Source organism: Suncus etruscus, chromosome X, assembly GCF_024139225.1.
Source record: "Suncus etruscus isolate mSunEtr1 chromosome X, mSunEtr1.pri.cur, whole genome shotgun sequence".
In the NCBI taxonomy this organism is placed as follows: Eukaryota; Metazoa; Chordata; class Mammalia; order Eulipotyphla; family Soricidae; genus Suncus; species Suncus etruscus.
The window spans coordinates 52166751-52184607 of NC_064868.1; the positions used below are offsets into that span (position 1 = coordinate 52166751).

At 36.2% G+C, this 17857-nt stretch overlaps 1 protein-coding gene and 2 non-coding genes across 3 annotated transcripts; 1 reads left to right on the plus strand and 2 right to left on the minus strand.

The window, feature by feature from the left end:
* Window positions 1–4062: 4062 nt before the first annotated feature.
* Window positions 4063–13339, minus strand: BMP15 (bone morphogenetic protein 15). The gene is made up of 2 exons (XM_049767294.1): window positions 13015–13339; window positions 4063–4919 (listed from the first exon to the last, which is right to left on the minus strand). Exons 1-2 carry the CDS (start codon window positions 13337–13339, stop codon window positions 4063–4065), a joined length of 1182 nt encoding a protein of 393 aa, XP_049623251.1.
* Window positions 8482–8614, minus strand: LOC125999795 (small nucleolar RNA SNORA51). The gene has a single exon (XR_007492265.1). It is a non-coding gene; the product is annotated as a small nucleolar RNA SNORA51 (small nucleolar RNA).
* LOC125999853 (small nucleolar RNA SNORA51) lies at window positions 11028–11159 on the plus strand. The gene has a single exon (XR_007492316.1). It is a non-coding gene; the product is annotated as a small nucleolar RNA SNORA51 (small nucleolar RNA).
* Window positions 13340–17857: the final 4518 nt, after the last annotated feature.

Sequence of the window (17857 nt, forward strand, 5' to 3'; positions counted from 1 at the left end):
AAAAAATGGTTAAAACAAACTCACACTTCAATAAAAATAAAAAACTAAAACACAGATGTCACACTTAAAAATACCACATGGTGCTGAAGATCTGAAGTCATCTGCAATCAAGGCATGTGCATTGTACTATTTCTATTTTTGTCCCCTAGAGTACTAAAAATCAAATAGAGTGATTTCAGCAAGCCAGGCAAACCAGGGAAGAGAGGTAATCTACTAGATTCTTCAATGTCATAAGGACTTTGAGGTAATGAAGACAAATGATTGAGCTGAATTTTAAAGAGATATTAAAGAAAGTCATTATGGTGTATACATTAAAAAGATATAGGAATTTTTCTGGCACAAGACAAGGCTGTCCTCTCTCACCACTCCTATTCAACATAGCACTGGAAATACTTGCTATAGCGATTAGGCAAGAAAAAGATATCAAGGGAATCCAGATAGGAAAGGAAGAAGTCAAGCTCTCACTGTTTGCAGATGCCATGATACTCTGCTTAGAAAACCCTAAAGACTCTACCAAAAAGCTTCTAGAAACAATAGACTCATATAGCAAGGTGGCAGGCTACAAAATTAACACACAAAAATCAATGGTCTTTCTATATACCAATAGTAATAAGGAAGAAATGGACATTAAGATAACAACCCCATTCACAATAGTGCCACACAAACTCAAATATCTTGGAATCAACTTGACTAAAAATGTGAAGGACCTATACAAAGAAAACTATAAAACTCTGCTCCAAGAAATAAGAGAGGACATGCGGAAATGGAAACCCATACCCTGCTCATGGATTGGCTGGATTAACATAATCAAAATGGCAATACTCCCCAAGGCATTATACAAATTTAATGTGATCCCTCTAAAGATACCCATGACATTCTTCAAAGAAGTGGATCAGGCACTTTTGAAATTCGTTTGGAACAATAAACACCCTTGAATAGCTAAAGCAATCATTGGGAAAAAGAATATGGGAGGAATTACTTTCCCCAACTTTAAACTTTACTACAAAGCAATAGTTATCAAAACAGCATGGTATTGGAATAAGGACAGGCCCTCAGATCAGTGGAATAGGCTTGAATACTCAGAAAATGTTCCCCAGACATACAATCACCTAATTTTCGAAAAAGGAGCAGGAAATACTAAATGGAGCAAAGAAAGCCTCTTCAACAAGTGGTGTTGGCACAAATGGCTAGCCACCTGCAAAAAAGTGAACATAGACCCCCAGTTAACATCATGTATGAAGGTAAAATCCAAATGAATTAAAGGCCTCAATATCAGACCCAAAACCATAAGATATGTAGAACAACACATAGGCAAAACACTCCAGGACATTGAGACTACAGGCATATTCAAGGAGGAAACTGCACTCTCCAAGCAAGTGAAAGCAGAGATTAACAGATAGGAATATATTAAACTGAGAAGCTTCTGCACCTCAAAGAAAATAGGGCCCAGGATACAAGAGCCACCCACTGAGTGGGAGAAACTATTCACCCAATACCCATCAGATAAAGGGCTAATCTCCAAAATATACAAGGCTCTGACAGCAATTTACAAGAAAAAAACATTTAATCCCATCAAAAAATGGGGAGAATAAATGGACAGACACTTTGACAAAGAAGAAATACAAATGGCCAAAACACACATGAAAAAAAAAATCTCCACATCACTAATCATCAGGGAGATGCAAATCAAAACAACTATGAGGTACCACCTCAGACCACAGAGAATGGCACACATCACAAAGAATGAGAATAAACAGTGTTGGTGGGGATGTGGAGAGAAAGGAACTCTTATCCACTGCTGGTGGGAATGCCGTTTAGTTCAACCTTTATAGAAAGCGATATGGAGATTCCTCCAAAAACTGGAAATTGAGCTCCCATATGATCCAGCTATACCACTCCTAGGAATATACCCTAGGAACATAAAAATACAATACAAAAACCCTTCCTTACACCTATATTCATTGCAGCACTATTTACCATAGCAAGTCTCTGGAAACAACCAAGATGCCCTTCAACAGACGAATGGCTAAAGAAACTGTGGTACATATACACAATGGAATATTATGCAAATGTCAGGAGAGATGAAGTCATGAAATTTTCCTATACATGGATGTACACGGAATCTATTATGCTGAGTGAAATAAGTCAGAGAGAGAGAGAGAGAGAGAGAGAGAGACGCAGAATGGTCTCACTCATCTATGGGTTTTAAGAAAAATGAAAGACATTCTTGCAATAATAATTTTCAGACACAAAAGAGAGAAGAGCTGGAAGTTCCAGCTCACCTCAGGAAGCTCACCACAAAGAGTGATGAGCTTAGTTAGAGAAATAACTACATTTTGAACTGTCTTAATGAGAATGTATGAGAAAAATGGAAAGCCTGTCTAGAGTACAGGCAGGGGTTGAGTGGGGAGGAGAGAGATTTGGGACATAGGTGATGGGAATGTTGCACTGGTGATGGGTAGTGTTCTTTACATGACTGAAACCCAAACACAATCATGTATGTAATCAAGGTGTTTAAATAAAATATAAAAAAGATATAGGAATTTACATTTGGTAAGCATATTTACTTACTCTCAATGAGTCCCATTCCCTTAACTTAACAGATGGTTAAGTTAATTACCTCACTGTGTTTTCCAAAAAGTATCACACAAGAAGGATTATTGCTAACAATATCACCTGAAGATAGAACTTTTATCTTTGCATTTTGAGCCATACAAAAAAGTACTCAAGCTTACTCCTGTTTCTTTCTTAAGGGTTTCTCCTAGTGTTGCTCAGAGGATTATATACAGTGATGTGGATTGAACTTGGGTTTGCTGAGTTCAGGACAAGTAAGTGCCTTACATGCTGTACTTACATGAGAAAGCTCCTTCAGAGAGAACTCTGTGGCACCTTTAGTTCCATCCTTGGGAATTTGGATTGAATTACTGCCCATAGCTAAAGGTAACAAAGGAAATAAATATATCTTGTCTACTCTTTACCAGTCAAAAAACAAATATTCTCTTTAACATCAGCAATTTATTTGCAAAATAGTTTGGTCTCCATTACTTCAGTATAGCATAGGAGTAGAAAAGAGTCATATTACAGACATTGTCTAGTTCAAGGATGTGCCTCCATGATGGCAAGCACATCTTCCTCACAGATTCATGCACAAATTGAAGATGAACACACAAATAGATAATTCCAGAGAGAAGTTGGTTTTAGACTTCCATACATTTCACCCTTTCCTTAGAATCATTCAAGTTTCCTAACTGCAACATTCTGCCCTCTACATCCCCAAACAAGCACTTCCTCGCTTCTTTAGGAAGTAACTTTCAGGAACTGAACTACACAAAACAAGAAAATACCCATGAAATACACTGCTCCACAATAAAATTTAAAATGACTCTCAGCACATAATTCTAAATCAGTGGTGACAGTTCTTCTCTTCTTTATAAATAGAGGTGGTTGTAAAGTGATATAATATTGAATAGATCTATATGCAACAATTCCTTATTGACATATTAAAGACTGTGAGATTATTATGCCCATATCTTTTGCTTAACCCATCTGAGGAAATTTAATCTAGATTTATCAGACAATTAAAGCACAAAATCAGGCAGTCACCACAGATTAGGTACCAGTTTTTAGGATCTAGGAGCCAATGAAGAGTAAAATTCCCTTGTTTTCTTCATTCAAATTCTTCTTGAGGTTCAAAGAAGATAAAAAATCATGAAGAGTTCACATTTTGGGCCTTGTTGGGACAATTTCTAAAGCTGTACTATCAAAGACGAATAAATTTTGGCAAAGTAAAACAATTGATGAATAAATAGAGGGCATATCCACAGAAACCTCTTACTCAAGTAATAAGGTCTATGGCTTTGGTATTAGAACTATATTTATAAAGAAGTGTTTATACATGGGGTAAATAATTAAAACTTATGGAACAGATTACACAGATTTGATAGAGGATAATTTTTAGCTTTAGTATAATAGTTATTTATTTAAAACTCTTCTCTAATTTCTTCAGAGACCTGAGCAAGCTGGATTTTTGCTGGGAAACCTGAGCAAAATGAATTATTACTCTCATCTGCATGTGCAGGACTGGGCAATCATATCTTCATACTCCTTGTATAAGATACTCCCATTTGCCTCAATCAGAAGAATGCTAATAGGGACATACTTGTAAGGGACACAAGAAGGTTGAGGAACATTCTGGTCAACCAGTTCATTGATAAGGTTCTGGATGATGGCATGATTGGGAGAATTGAGACCATAGCGTAGTACCCGAGGACATATTCCCTTACAATAATTTGGACTGTAAAGATAGGGAGCAATGATCCAGTGATCCCAGCCCAATTGCTGGAAACTGACTTGAAAAGGGTGGAGGGAACACTGGGTGCTTTCAGGTTCATCATGTTCCTGAAAAGGGATAGGAGCCTCAGACCTTATAGGAGCTGCTTGTCGGGCCGACCTTAAAAGAGAAGGATCCGTTTTAATAAACCCCACCAGGTCTCCTGGGGGAGGTTTGGTCTTCTGAACACTTTTATGAGTATCATTGAAATAGAGTAACAAGAAGACAATGTCCAAAGATGAAGTTCCATGCCACCGGAGCTCAAGTACTTGACCTGCTTTTTGTTGCTGACACATGAAGTAGAGTTGTAGAATCCTGCGCCCTTTGTTATTCCACAGCCTTTTCTGAAGGTATTGTGTGATATCCATTTCCATCCATGCTTTGGACAGCCTGGAAGGCTTCAAGGAACCTCTTTCTGGAGGAATAAAGTGGTTGGTTTGGCTATTCTGGACCCAATGTTCCACATGGCAGAAGAAGTGGAAATGACTAAGATGGAGTTGATGGCGATAAACCACAGTGGCTCTAACTAATTGGTATGTTGGCTGGTTTTGTTGCAGAGGAAACTTCAAGATCTGTATATGCCAAGGACCTATGTAAGTGGAAAAAAAGAATATGATTAGAATCTTTCTTTTATCTCTTGGTTTGGGCTACAAACAGCAATGCTTAGAGACTATTCCTCACACTATTATCAGTGCCTATTGGCAGTGCTTGGGGAACCATAAGTGGTGCAGGAATTGAACTTAGGTAGGCCACATATAAGACAAGCACTTTAACCTCTGTACTATTTCTCTGCCCCGGAGCATTAGTTCTTAACTCTAAGTCTTAATATTCTTCACAAATGTGTGCAGCACAGGTGGCATTGGTGGTGGGAATGTTGCACTGGTGAAGAAGGGTGTTCTGTTTATGACTGAAATACAACTACAATCATGCTTGTAATCATGGTGCTTAAATAAAGATTAAAAAAAGACTTGTTCACAGCATAAAATTAACATAAGATAATGAAAACATTATTTATTGAGCATTTATTAATGTATTTTATGTTTTCATTGCATTTTCTATTTAAACTAAAAGTCATTATTTCCATTTTCAGTCAAGAAAATTTATGCTAGATGAATGAGGAAAGTAGAAAGCCTGTCTAGACTGTAGGCAGGGGTGGGGAGGGGAGGAGGGGACATTGGTGATGGGAATGTTGCACTGGCAAAGTGGGGTGTTCTTTACATGACTGAAACCCAACTAAAATTATATTTGTAATCAAGGTGTTTAAATAAAGATATCAAAAAAGAAAATTTATGCTCAGAGGAGCTGTATTAAATGTACAGTCAATATGGAAGAAATAGGAGTTGAATCCACATGCATATATATATTATATGTATGTGTGTATATATATATATATATATACATATATATATTGATTGCTTTTTGGGTCACACCCAGCAGTGCTCAGGGGTTACTCCTGATACTATGCTCAGAAATCGCTCCTGGCAGGCTCAGGGGACCATATGGGATGCCGGGATCCAAACCACCAACCTTCTGCATGCAAGACAAACACCTTACCTCCATGCTATCTCCCTGGCCCCCACATGTATATTTGTTAAGTAGAAAAAAATCTTGGTTTTAGATTATTCTCAGAACTATTCTGATGGAAAGGCAGAGGGAAAGCCTCAATATATTATATATGAAAGATTAATTATTAGTTTAATATAAAATTTATCACTTAAGAGATTTAGTGAACCAATTATGATTTAAGACTGAGTCTTTGGGTAAGTTTGATAGTATAGGGGTAAGGTGTTTGTCTTGCACACAGTCAACAGGTATTCAATATATAGAACAGAAAACAAAGCAAAAGGAAACAAAAGAAACTAAAACTACTTCTGCCAGCAAATAAAAATACCATAAAAACAAAAATGTCCTTTCAACAGAGAAAACGTAACTGCAAGTCATATATCAAAGAAGGTTAAACTATAAAATACATTTAAAAAGTTCTTACAAGGGGCCGGAGAGATAGCATGGAGGTAAGGTGTTTGCCTTGCATGCAAAAGGTCGGTGGTTCGAATCCCAGCATCCCATATGGTCCCCTGAGCCAGCCAGGAGCAATTTCTGAGCATAGAGCCAGGAGTAACCCCTAAGCGCTGCTGGGTGTGACTCAAAAAACAAAAACCAAAAAAAAGTCCTCACAAACATCAGCATTTTTTTAAAAATGATCAGAAGATCTGAATAGATTCAAGGATATCCAGCATACAGATAGCCAACAGTCACAGGAAAAGATGTTGTTCTAAGTAGTTTTGCAAAACAAAACCATGTAAGATTTTGACTAATACTGTGAAAATGGCTATTGTTAAAAAGACAAGCAGGTGGGGGCTGGAGAGATAGCATGGAGATAAGGCATTTGCCTTGAATGCAGAAGGTCATTGTTCGAATCCCGGCATCCCATATGGTCCCCTGAGCCTGCCAGGAATGATTTCTGAGTGTAGAGCCAAGAGTAGCCCTGAGCACTGCAGAATGTGACCCCAAAACCAAAAAAAAAAAAGAAAAAAAGACAAGCAGGTGTTAGTAGGATACAGAGATACAAAGATCAAGGATTCCTTGTACATTTTTGTTGGGACTATAAATTTGTGTAGTCACCAACAGAAAGCCAAGTACTTGAGAATTAAAAACAGACACTTCATAGAATCCTGTTAGTCCACTGGGAATTCAATAAATTGCAGTACAGAACAGTTTACTGTTACAGCAACCTAAGTACCAAAGGAAGGTGATTAAAGATACAATGTAGTCAATAAACTTTTATTCATCCATAAAAAGACAAAAGTCTGCCATTTATAACAATATAACTTAGAAGGTATTAAACTGAGTGAAATAAGTCAGAGAAGATACAAACACAATATATTAGTAAATTTTTATGTAGTACTTAAATAAAGTTAACTTAATAAACCAGTAATAAATTTTGGATTGAAAGATCAAACTCTTCTTTTGGTAAGAAAATAAATGAAAGAGAAGTAAAATAGGTAAATTTTATGGTAAAGTTTAGTGGTGAAATTAAATATAGTTTATTAAGATATTGGGTTATACTCAACATTTTAATGACATTAGACAGCAATTTTATTTCATATTTTAATTTAAAAATATATAAATAGGGGCCGGAGAGATAGCACAGCAGTAAGGTGTATGCCTTGCATGTGGAAGGCTGCTGGTTTGAATCCCGGCATCCCATATGATCCCCAGAGCCTGCCGGGAGTGATTTCTGAGTGTAGAGTCAGGAATAACTTCTGAGCATTGCTGGGTGTGACCCAAAAAACAAACAAAAAAAGTATAAATAATGAGCCAGTACAGTAATTGCTTTGCATGAAGGTGACTCATATTCAACACTCAGTATCACATAAGGTTCTCTGAACCTACTATGAGTGACCCCCTGTATTTTGGGTGTGGCCCCCAAATAAAAATAATCCTCAGGATATGTTTCTCTCTTTGAGGCAACATATATAATACTCATTGCTGTCACCTGCCATCCCTTGTGAAAATGGTGTGGGGTCTTTGCATTTTGGTGGTGATAGAGGTTCAGTAACTTTGTATGTCAAAAGCCTAAACTTGTTGTAACCATGTAACATAAATAAAATAATATAGGGGCTGAAGTGGTGGCGCAAGCAGTAAGGTGTCTGCCTTGCATGCACTAGCCTAGGACGGACCATGGTTCATTCCCTGGCATCCCATATGGTCCCCCAAGCTAAGAGCCATTTCTGAGCGCATATCAGGAGTAACCTCTGAGCCTCACTGGGTGTGGTAATAGAAATATTCCTATTACTGAAGACATAAGAAACAACCAAGATAATTATCAGTAAATGATAAAGAAGTTGATATATATATATAATTGGATACTAATCAGTTAGTGAAGATACATTTTGACTTTTGCAACAACACTGATAAAGAGTGAGGTGATTATGCTAAGCAAAATAAGTTAGAATAAAATATAGTTTCTGAATTACTGCTCTCTTCTGATTTAACTAAATAGCTAAAGCAAACTGAAAATAACAAACCACAACAAAATAACTTTAATCTAAAAAATATGGCTACCAGAGGGGGAAAGGTAGAAGTAAAGCTTAAGAATGTAGATCTAATAAAATCTTATAAAAAGATGTGCTCCAGAAATTCATAGTATTTTTTGTCCCCCAATTCACAATACAGACCAGGCAAAGGGCCTGTGTTGAGGAATATATGGGGTGCATTTACTGTACCTCCTCTTTCTATACAGTCAGTGTAAAGAACACAGCTTGTGGTAAAAATTGGGAGGCCTTATCTTTTCTTTTCTTTTTTTTTATTTTTTAATATATATAAAATCCTTCACCAGTGTAACATTCCCATGACCAATATCCCAAGTGTCCTTCCTCCCCACCCCACACCGGCCTGTACTCTAGACAGGCTTTCTACTTCCATCATTCATAGTATTTTAAACCAACAATCAATCAAGAAATTTATATTAAAAAACTCTTCTTTTAACCATTTCCCCTATCCTTTTGACTCTTTTCTGTTCTTTATTAGAAATGATTCTTTAAGTACCTCATTCATTTTAGCAACATTTCCCTAATTACTATTTTTAACAAGGTTTGTGATATATACTTTGTTTGTAAGAAATCTAATAGAAGTTGAATTTTTTTCAATCATCTTTGTAGTCAAGATTTTTTGACTTCTGATTGTAAAGCTGAAATGAAGTGTCCAATGGGTTAGAAGGCTGAGCACACAATACTCTGAACTTCTACATTGACAACTGGCAAAAGTCAAGAGTCAAGATTACATAATCCAGACATTGCAGCAAGAATATTTTGTCTTCAAACATTGCTAAATTTTCCATATTAATTTATGTTATTTGCTTTACTTTTATTCTAAATTGAATTCACAAGATTGAATTATCAGTAGCTTGGAGATATACAAGAGCTCATTAATGGATCACAAGTTTTGAAACTCCAATTTCCAAATAATGTTTAATATATTCTAAGCTTGGAGCACTAAACATCACTCATATAAGGCACAAGCTGGGCTTGGATTTTTTTTATAAATTAATCTACACTCATATCTACAACAATTTTATAAAAAAAAAAGACTCACCCATGTACATTTCCCACTCTGCTGCAAAGAAACCCAATCCAATGCCTAGCAGATGATCTGCTAAGGAAGCATGCTCTCCTTTCTGATCTTGCTATGACATATTTCCTGAACAAGGGTTGGCTTGCTAATGATCATAGACAGGAAGGGTCTGCACAGAACTTTCATGGAAATGCCTGATTAGCACATTATTCTTAATTCAATTTGGAGAAGCTCTGTAGGCAAGTTCCATTAGCTGTATCATCTCTTGTTTTATGTGTTTTGGTCATTTGCAGAATTATTAGGTGCCAAGATAGCCTACTAACATATCACTGTACAAGCCTAATTCTAAGCATACTCATTTCTAGCATCATATTATTTTTTTTACAAATTTAATATGCACGACTTTCTGCTATATCTAAGAAAGATATCTAGACCCCTTATAATGGTATACACTTTGCTTAATTTTCATCATTTTTACATTTATTCACTATCCATAGTAATGATACACTGTTGATGTTGGTCTTCCTTCTGTTTTTAAGTCAAACATACTTATTTCCCATGTCTAGGCTTTGGAAAACATTGCTCCCTCTATCTAAATGAAACTTATCCCTAATCTTCTCTACTTTATTCACATCTTGCTCAGTTTTATAGAAGCCCCCTCAAAATGATACCATTTCAGAGATATTTTGCCTGACAATATTTATATAAGAAAGAGCAGTATTTTGTTAATGCTCTACCAAATAAATTTATTTCATGTTCTGTTAGCACTTACAAGGTCTTATATTAACTGATTTATCTCACCCATAAAAAAATCAGTGCCTTTCTTGATCTCATATTCTGTACACTGTAGGTGTTTTATAAATATTTGTTGAGTGATCCTGCCTACACCAGGCTATTTTCTTTCCCTAACTAGAATGTGCTTCTTTGCCTCTATGCATAGATTCAACCTTACATATGCTCTAGTTCAAGTAGTACCTTGTCAGTAAAACTTTTCTAACACTTCCTGCTTCTGTTTCCTGACTTGAAATAGTGATGCCACTCATTCTTAGGAATCCTATGAGCCCTTCTGCTTCTTCGTTTAAAATTATGTGTTATGCTGTGATTTCTTCTTCATGTGACTGCTAGTATGACATTTCTTGGAAGCTTTTAATGGTTAACTAAGCACTTATTTGCTTCTTATAAACTAAACAAAAATGCAGTACCTGCTTAACTAAAATCTGTTAAGACATCAGTACTTTGGTCATTAAAAGTAAAGACTGTACAGGCAGCTTTTTAACACCCAAATCTACCAATTACAAGCTATGTTACATTGAGTAAGCTACTTGGGGCTTAAGTACTTCTGTGATTATAGGTATTTGCATTGCTGTGAAATGGTTATGTAATTAGCATCTAATTCATAGAATAATGAAGATTGTGAAGTATTTTTTATGACTTACTGGTAGCTAAGGCAGTTTTCTGGAAACATATTTTACCTGAGAAAATTTTATATTCTTGTGAGTATCTAAAACAGGTATACAAATAATCTACTTACTGAGAACAAGTCTTAAATTTAAGACAATTGTCTCTCAATCAAAAAAATTAAGAAATTATGGGTTTTATATATATAATAAAAAAGAAAAGATAAGGCCTCCCAATGCTTACCACTTGCTGTGTTCTTTACACTGACTGTATAGAAGAGGAGGTACAGTAAATGTTTCCCATATACACCTCAAACCAGGGCCTTTGCCTGGTCTTTATTGTGAATAGGGGGACAAAAAAAACCCAAAAAATTAAGAAACAAGGGAGGGTACCAGGACCAAACAGATATATGATCACTAAAAGTAAGCTAGACACAGAGGGGACCGCTTACTCTAGCAGCCTGGGAGATGATGGTGGAGGATATAGGTTGCAGGAAGGGAACGGGGGTGGGGGGAGGACAAATTTGGTGATGGGTATTCCCCTGATTCAATGTTAATATGTACCTAAAATACTACTGTGAAAGATATGTAAGCCAATATGGTCAAAATAAAAATTAAAAAAATTATTGGCTCTCACCCAAAACACAAAGCCTGGACTTGCTGAGTCAGTGTTGTCACACAAGGTCCACATTGTAAAAAAAGAAAAAAGAAAAGAAAAAATTAGTAATGGATCCCAATTCAGGTTTATGACCCACAACTTAAAAAGTTAGAGTTTGGGAAAATAGAATAAGAAAGAGATAGATCATAAGCTGTATATTCATTTTAACCACATCATAACCCTCTGCTCCACATCCTCCACATTACTGGGGAACATGCAAGTCCCCAAGATTGGCAGTGTGTGGCACCATTTATCACCAATACTGCAGGGATACATTCATATGTCCTAGAATAGAACAAACCGTCTAGGTGGGAAACGAAGGACACTGAGCACTTTCAGAGTGGTAGGAAGATTGCTAGGGAGAGAGATGAGGAGAGAGAACCAATGGAATAGAAGAATAACAGTTTAAATAGGAGGAAGAAATATAAAACCTGTGTTTTCATTTCAAAGCATGGAAAAGACTAGAGATTACTCTCACCAGTTTTCAATATTTCCTTGGAGCCAGCAGCTGTATTTCCTTGAGAGTCTTTTATTTTAGGGGCACTATGCTTTCCCAGAACTTCAATTAATGCAGATGTTTAAAACTAACTCAATCATGATGGCAACAAAAAAATTCAAATTACTGTTGGTCTCCCAAACCAAAAATAGCACCATAGAAATTTAAACATTAAATTACATTAAAACATTACATTACATTAAAAGTAATGTCTGCAGGCTTTAGTTTTCTTATTATGCTTAAACCCAGAAAATATGAAGGACAGAGAAGGAAAAAATTCAAAGGGAAAAAAGATGAGATGAGTAGTAGTGGGAGAACAGGAGTCAGTGGTTTCAGGTCTACTGGTGATGTGGGATAGTGGTGTAGTGGTATATATTCAAGGTACAGACTCACAAACACTGAACACATGAAATCTAAACGACAATCATCAATCTTCTAAATTTGCCTGTCTATGTGACTTTTGAGGAGGACATGGGGGAGCATGGGATCACTGGTGGTGGAATTAGTTTCAGAATGTAGTATGTATAAAGCTCAAATAATACCTTTGTATATAAAATTATGTTAAAATTTTGAAACTAAAACTAAATGTACTACAAGAGCTAATAATATGTTTATGGATTAAATACAATTGCAGGTGTTTCATCTAGCTAGCCAGTAACAGACCCTCAGGTATTAGCTTATTTCTATTCCCCTCTGAGACATTGTCATTTCCCCTAAATCTGGATCCTGTATCCTTTGGCTTTTAAAGAGGAAAACATAAGTAGAATTCACAACAACATGCATGGTTACTTCCCAATGAGTTTTCAGTGATATAACAAGCAATACAATTTTCATTAAAAGATAAGCACTGGCACATAACTGGCTTATCTTAAGGCCCCAAAAATATCCAACAGGCTCAATTGAAAATTTTCTAAAGGCAAGGACTTAACGGAAAGCAAATTTAAACCAATTTCTCCCAAGCTTGATGTCCTTTGAAATCAAAGTTAGTAAAAGCATTCCCCCCATCAGTTAATAAAATTCTAAGAGCCCGTCTAGGACAGCATGAGAATATGTAACTCACCTCTAACAGGCTTTGCAATGTTGGCTGAAGGCCTCACCAATCTAACCATGGTGGCCTCCATTGTGCGATTCTCCCTAGGGTGTCCACGTGGGTCTGCTGAATGATGGTATAACTCCAGCATGTACCGCAAGGAATGCCCTAGAACACGTGGATGTTTCTGCTCTTTTCCAGGAACTTCTTGCAGCAGCTCCCAAATCAGGGGTAAGGTAGGTGCCTCAGCTCTAAGAGCAAGAGAAGGATGCCCTATGTTTGCCATTTGGACACTGTGTTCCATAAAAAACACCAGTCTCCATAGAAACATTTGAAGGATACTGAGGTGGATCATTTTGAAAAAATGGAGTCAGTGACACATTCCAGCTCTGGCACAATGATGCACTCTGGTTCTTCCTTTTCACACAAATTAGACACCACAATTAAAAAGTGAGAAAGTGAGAGGAAACAAGACTGGCAAGAATAGCCTATGCTGCTTCCTCTGGGAGCAGCTTTTTGTCTAAAGGAGGTAGCCTAACTTGGCCTCTCTGCATCCAAACAAACAACATAAAGGATATAATAGTTAGACCATGTTCCCTGGACTGGAACAAGAATAAGCTTTATTCAGACGCTAAAGTAACTTCTAAGGAAAGGTCCATTTCAGGACTTCCCCCTCACTAGAATGAAAAATATCTCGGCGTGCTCAGCCACACAGCTTTAAAATATAGTCTCTTAATCAGTACTTAAAGGGCTAGAGGCCTCTTGTTTCCAGTGTTTTCTTACTACTGTAGTTTCCTGAGTCTAGAAAAAATAATGGAATCTGGGGATGAGGTTAAACCTGAATCTTAACAAATATTTTAAGAAGTGCTAACATACCTAAACCACAGTGAGTATGGTTACTGAGCTCTTAGATACTTTAATATCAGTTCTCAATTTGTTCTATAATTGAAGTCACCTGAGGAGCTTAGCTCTTCCTAATGTCTGGATGACATTCCCAGAGATTCTAATAAAGTCAATCTAATGCAATAAACGATACCATGATTTTCTTTAAATTCTTCAGATGACTTTAACGTGAAGTCAAATTTAAGAACTTTGACTTAGAATTTTCTTTCTTGTTTCAGAAAGTTTTGAGATCCTTATTTGTCTTCACCAGGTAAGCCTGGGACAATGGTGATGAATATATGAATTTGTCGGAAAAATTACCTAACCTGGCTGGTCAATGATAGGTATCAAAGTTAACTCACCTGGTTAGGGCTGTATAAAAATCATTATAATACTGGTCCTGCCCAATTAGAAGTGGGATTTTTAAGGCTCTAAAAAGGAGGTTGTCAAGGATATTAAGATATTTTCAGGGAGTTGACTAGACCTCAATTTGTGGGAAGCTTTCATCTCATACCAAGCATACGTTAATATTGTTCTGGAATAAACGTGAATTTTATGAACAGAAGAGCCTGTGTTAGAACTGTGACTGATTTTTTTAGCTGTAATTTAACTACTTTAAAGACAAAGTTCTTCATTTCTGTGAGCCCCAGACTCCTCACCTACAAAATGGTGATAAAACATTACTCAAACTGCTATGAGGATAAAAATAAACTATGTTAATGGCATAAAGCATAATTATATACATGAAATATGGATACATATTTGGAATTACTTTCCCTGATTTCTATTCTTTAGCTTTCCCACTATAATCTTTGCATGCATTATAAAAAATCATGTTATATACAGAGTATCTGGATTTGGATTCACATTAGAAAGATGTTCCATTCATTAGTTGTGTGATCTTAAGCAAGGCTTCTCCTAGTCTGGCTTTTTTAAAAATTATTTACTGATTTATTTTCTTTTTCTAATATTTTTATTTAAGCACCTGATTACAAACATGTTTGTAGTTGGGTTTCAGTTTTCAAAAAGAACACCCCCATTCACCACTGCAACCTTCCCACCACCAATGCCCCCCCCCCCCCATTTTCCTCCTCCACCCTGCCTGAATTCAAGACAGGCATTCTATTTCTCTCACTCACTACCATTGTCATGATAGTTGTTAGTGTAGTTATTTCTATAACTTCACTCACCACTCTTTGAAGAAAGCATCATATCATGGACCTGTTCTTCCAGCCATTTTCTCTACTATCTCTGGATACTATTACAATTTATTTTACTTATTTATAATTTATTTATTTTTCTTAAATCCCATATATGAGTGAGACTATTAAGTGTCTATTTCTCACCATCTGATTTATTTCATTCAGCATAATAATTTCCATGTTCATCCATGTATAGGAAAATTTCATGACTTTATTTTACCTGACAGCTGAATAGTATTCAACTGTGTATATATACCACAGTTTCTTTAGCCATTTATCTGTTGAAGGGCATCTGGGTTGTTTCCAGATTCTATCTATTGTAATAGCAATGAATATAGGAGTGAGGAAGGGATTTTTGTATTGTGTTTTTGTGTTTCTAGGGTATATCTCTAAAAGTGGCATAGCTGGATCATATTGGAGCTCAATTTTCAGTTTTCTGAGGAATCTCCATATTGTTTTCCATAAAGTCTAGACTAGATGGCATTTTCACCAGCAGGAATGAGAGTTCCTTTCTCTCCACAGGTCTGGCTATTTTAATCTATACACTGTTTTTCAGAGAGATTTATTTCTTTTGTATACAGCAATATGTAAGTAAGGAATGTTAACATGATTTACAAGTATGTAGAACTAAAGTATGTGAAAAGATAATGGGTAAAAGACATAATAAAGGTGTAAGGGACAGTGAAAAGACTGGAGCTGTTGCTTGCAGGATCTTCAGATTCCATTCTCAGCACTGCTTTATCTCACAAGCACCTCTGGGAATGATCCTGAGGATCTTTCAATGTGAATCAATATCAAATCAATAAAAGTGTCATGGCCGCAGAATGGTTTCACTCATCTATGGGCTTTAAGAAAAATGAAAGACATTTTTAACAGTATCTCAGAGACAAGAGAGATGAGGGCTGGTAGGTGCAGCTCATGACATGAAGCTCATCACATAGAGTGATGAGTGCAGTTGGAGAGATGACTACACTGAAAACTATCATAACAATGTGAATGAATGAGGGAAGTAGAAAGCCTGTCTTGAGTACAGGTGTAGGGGGGTGGGGAGGAGGATGATCTGGAAAATTGGTGGTGGGAATGTTGCACTGGTAAAGGGGGGTGTTCTTTACATGACTGTAAGCATACAACTATAATCATGTTTGTAATCACGGTGTTTAAATAAAGATAATTATATAAAAAAGTGTCATGGCAATCTTAAAAATTCAATTCAAATCTACAGAAATTACAACTCCACATCCATTGGATTGCAACATTTTGGAAGTCAGATTCTATTACATTTAGATGAATATACAGAACACAAATAACTCATACACTACTGATGGAAAGGTGATTCAGTACAATCATTTTAGAGTGCTATTTAATATTAATTCTAGGGAGATTAAAGATTTCCAATTCAGAAATCCTATTGCTAGAGTGCTAGCTTTTATATAGTTTTGTTTGTGACTTGTAGGAATAAATAGTCTTCACATTGCAGCCCATTCAAACACAAGTACACACAGGTGTATAAATATATACCAAATTTATTTCCTCAAAATACAATTCTTATCCTCACAACAGATTGGTAGGAATAATGTATCATGGGGAATAAGGACATGACTCTGAAGCTAGAAACCTAAATTTAAATTTGTACCACTTAGTATCCCAACTGTCAGCAAGGTACTAAGCTTATTTGTACCTCATTTTTATCTATTAAATGGAAACCAGGCCCTCTTTTCTTGCTTCAATGTTTTATATGCAAATTAAAATTAATCAAATTATTAATTTTTTTAAATTTTGGGCCACACCTGACTGTTTTCAGGATTAACTTTGGCTCTGCACTCAGGGAACACTCCTGGAAGTGCTCAGGAGATCATATGCTGTGCCAGGAACAGAAGCAGGTCAGCAAGGCAAGAATCATATTATACTCACTGCATAATCTTTTTGAGCTTATCAAAAGATTTAACTCAAGATTATTACATAAACTAATATATGTAAGGCACTACTGGCAATGGATTCTAACTTTTTTTTTGTTTGTTTTTTGGGGCACACCTGGTGACGCTCAGGGGTTACTCCTGGCTATGCGCTCAGAAATTGCTCCTGATTTGGGGGATCATATGGGACACTGGGTTATAGAATCATGGTCCGTTTTAGGTTAGTGCATGCAAGGCAAAAGCCCTACCACTTGTGTCACCGCTCTGGCCACGATTCTAACATTTAATGTATTTATGCTCTCTAGAGATCTAGACTCACCTTTAATTTGTTACTTTTCACCTCATGGGCTGTGACTAGGCTGCCAAATAGTCTGTCTATCCTGAAATTGCAAATCACTTCTCTATCTTCTTATTTTCTTCTCTCTCATTAAAATTCCCTTTGGCCTTTGACAAGACCTCGGCTGGTTACCAATTTAAATTTAAGCCCATCCGACTTACCTAAAACAAAACAAAACAAAAACTCTGCAAAACTCTGGAAAAATTTTTAATGGTTCAATAAAATTGGATTAGGATTAAATCTGTCTAGAAAGTTTCTGCCACCTCCTCACAGTGATATTTTGATACAGGATCAAAAGACGTAAAAAGCAATGACATATTACACTGAAAAGAGCATCATTTCAGTGTAAATTCTAATTCCACCAATTTTTTGGCTTTTAAAATTTCAGCTGACTTAATTGCAAATTTGGAACTACAACTTCTTTACTTAGCAGGAAAATAGTGAGATTTATACGAGATTATAGGTAAATAAGTATTTATATAATATGCTCATAGTAATCCTAAAAACTGTAACATTTACGTCTACTGTTTTGAAATTAA

Excerpts from the sequence above, each read along its gene's own strand:
- BMP15 (XM_049767294.1), bottom strand. The coding sequence starts at position 13,339 with ATGATCCACCTCAGTATCCTTCAAATGTTTCTATGGAGACTGGTGTTT. Across the intron at positions 4,920-13,014 it reads CATTGCAAAGCCTGTTAGAG|GTCCTTGGCATATACAGATC; the intron begins GTGAGTTACATA and ends CCACTTACATAG.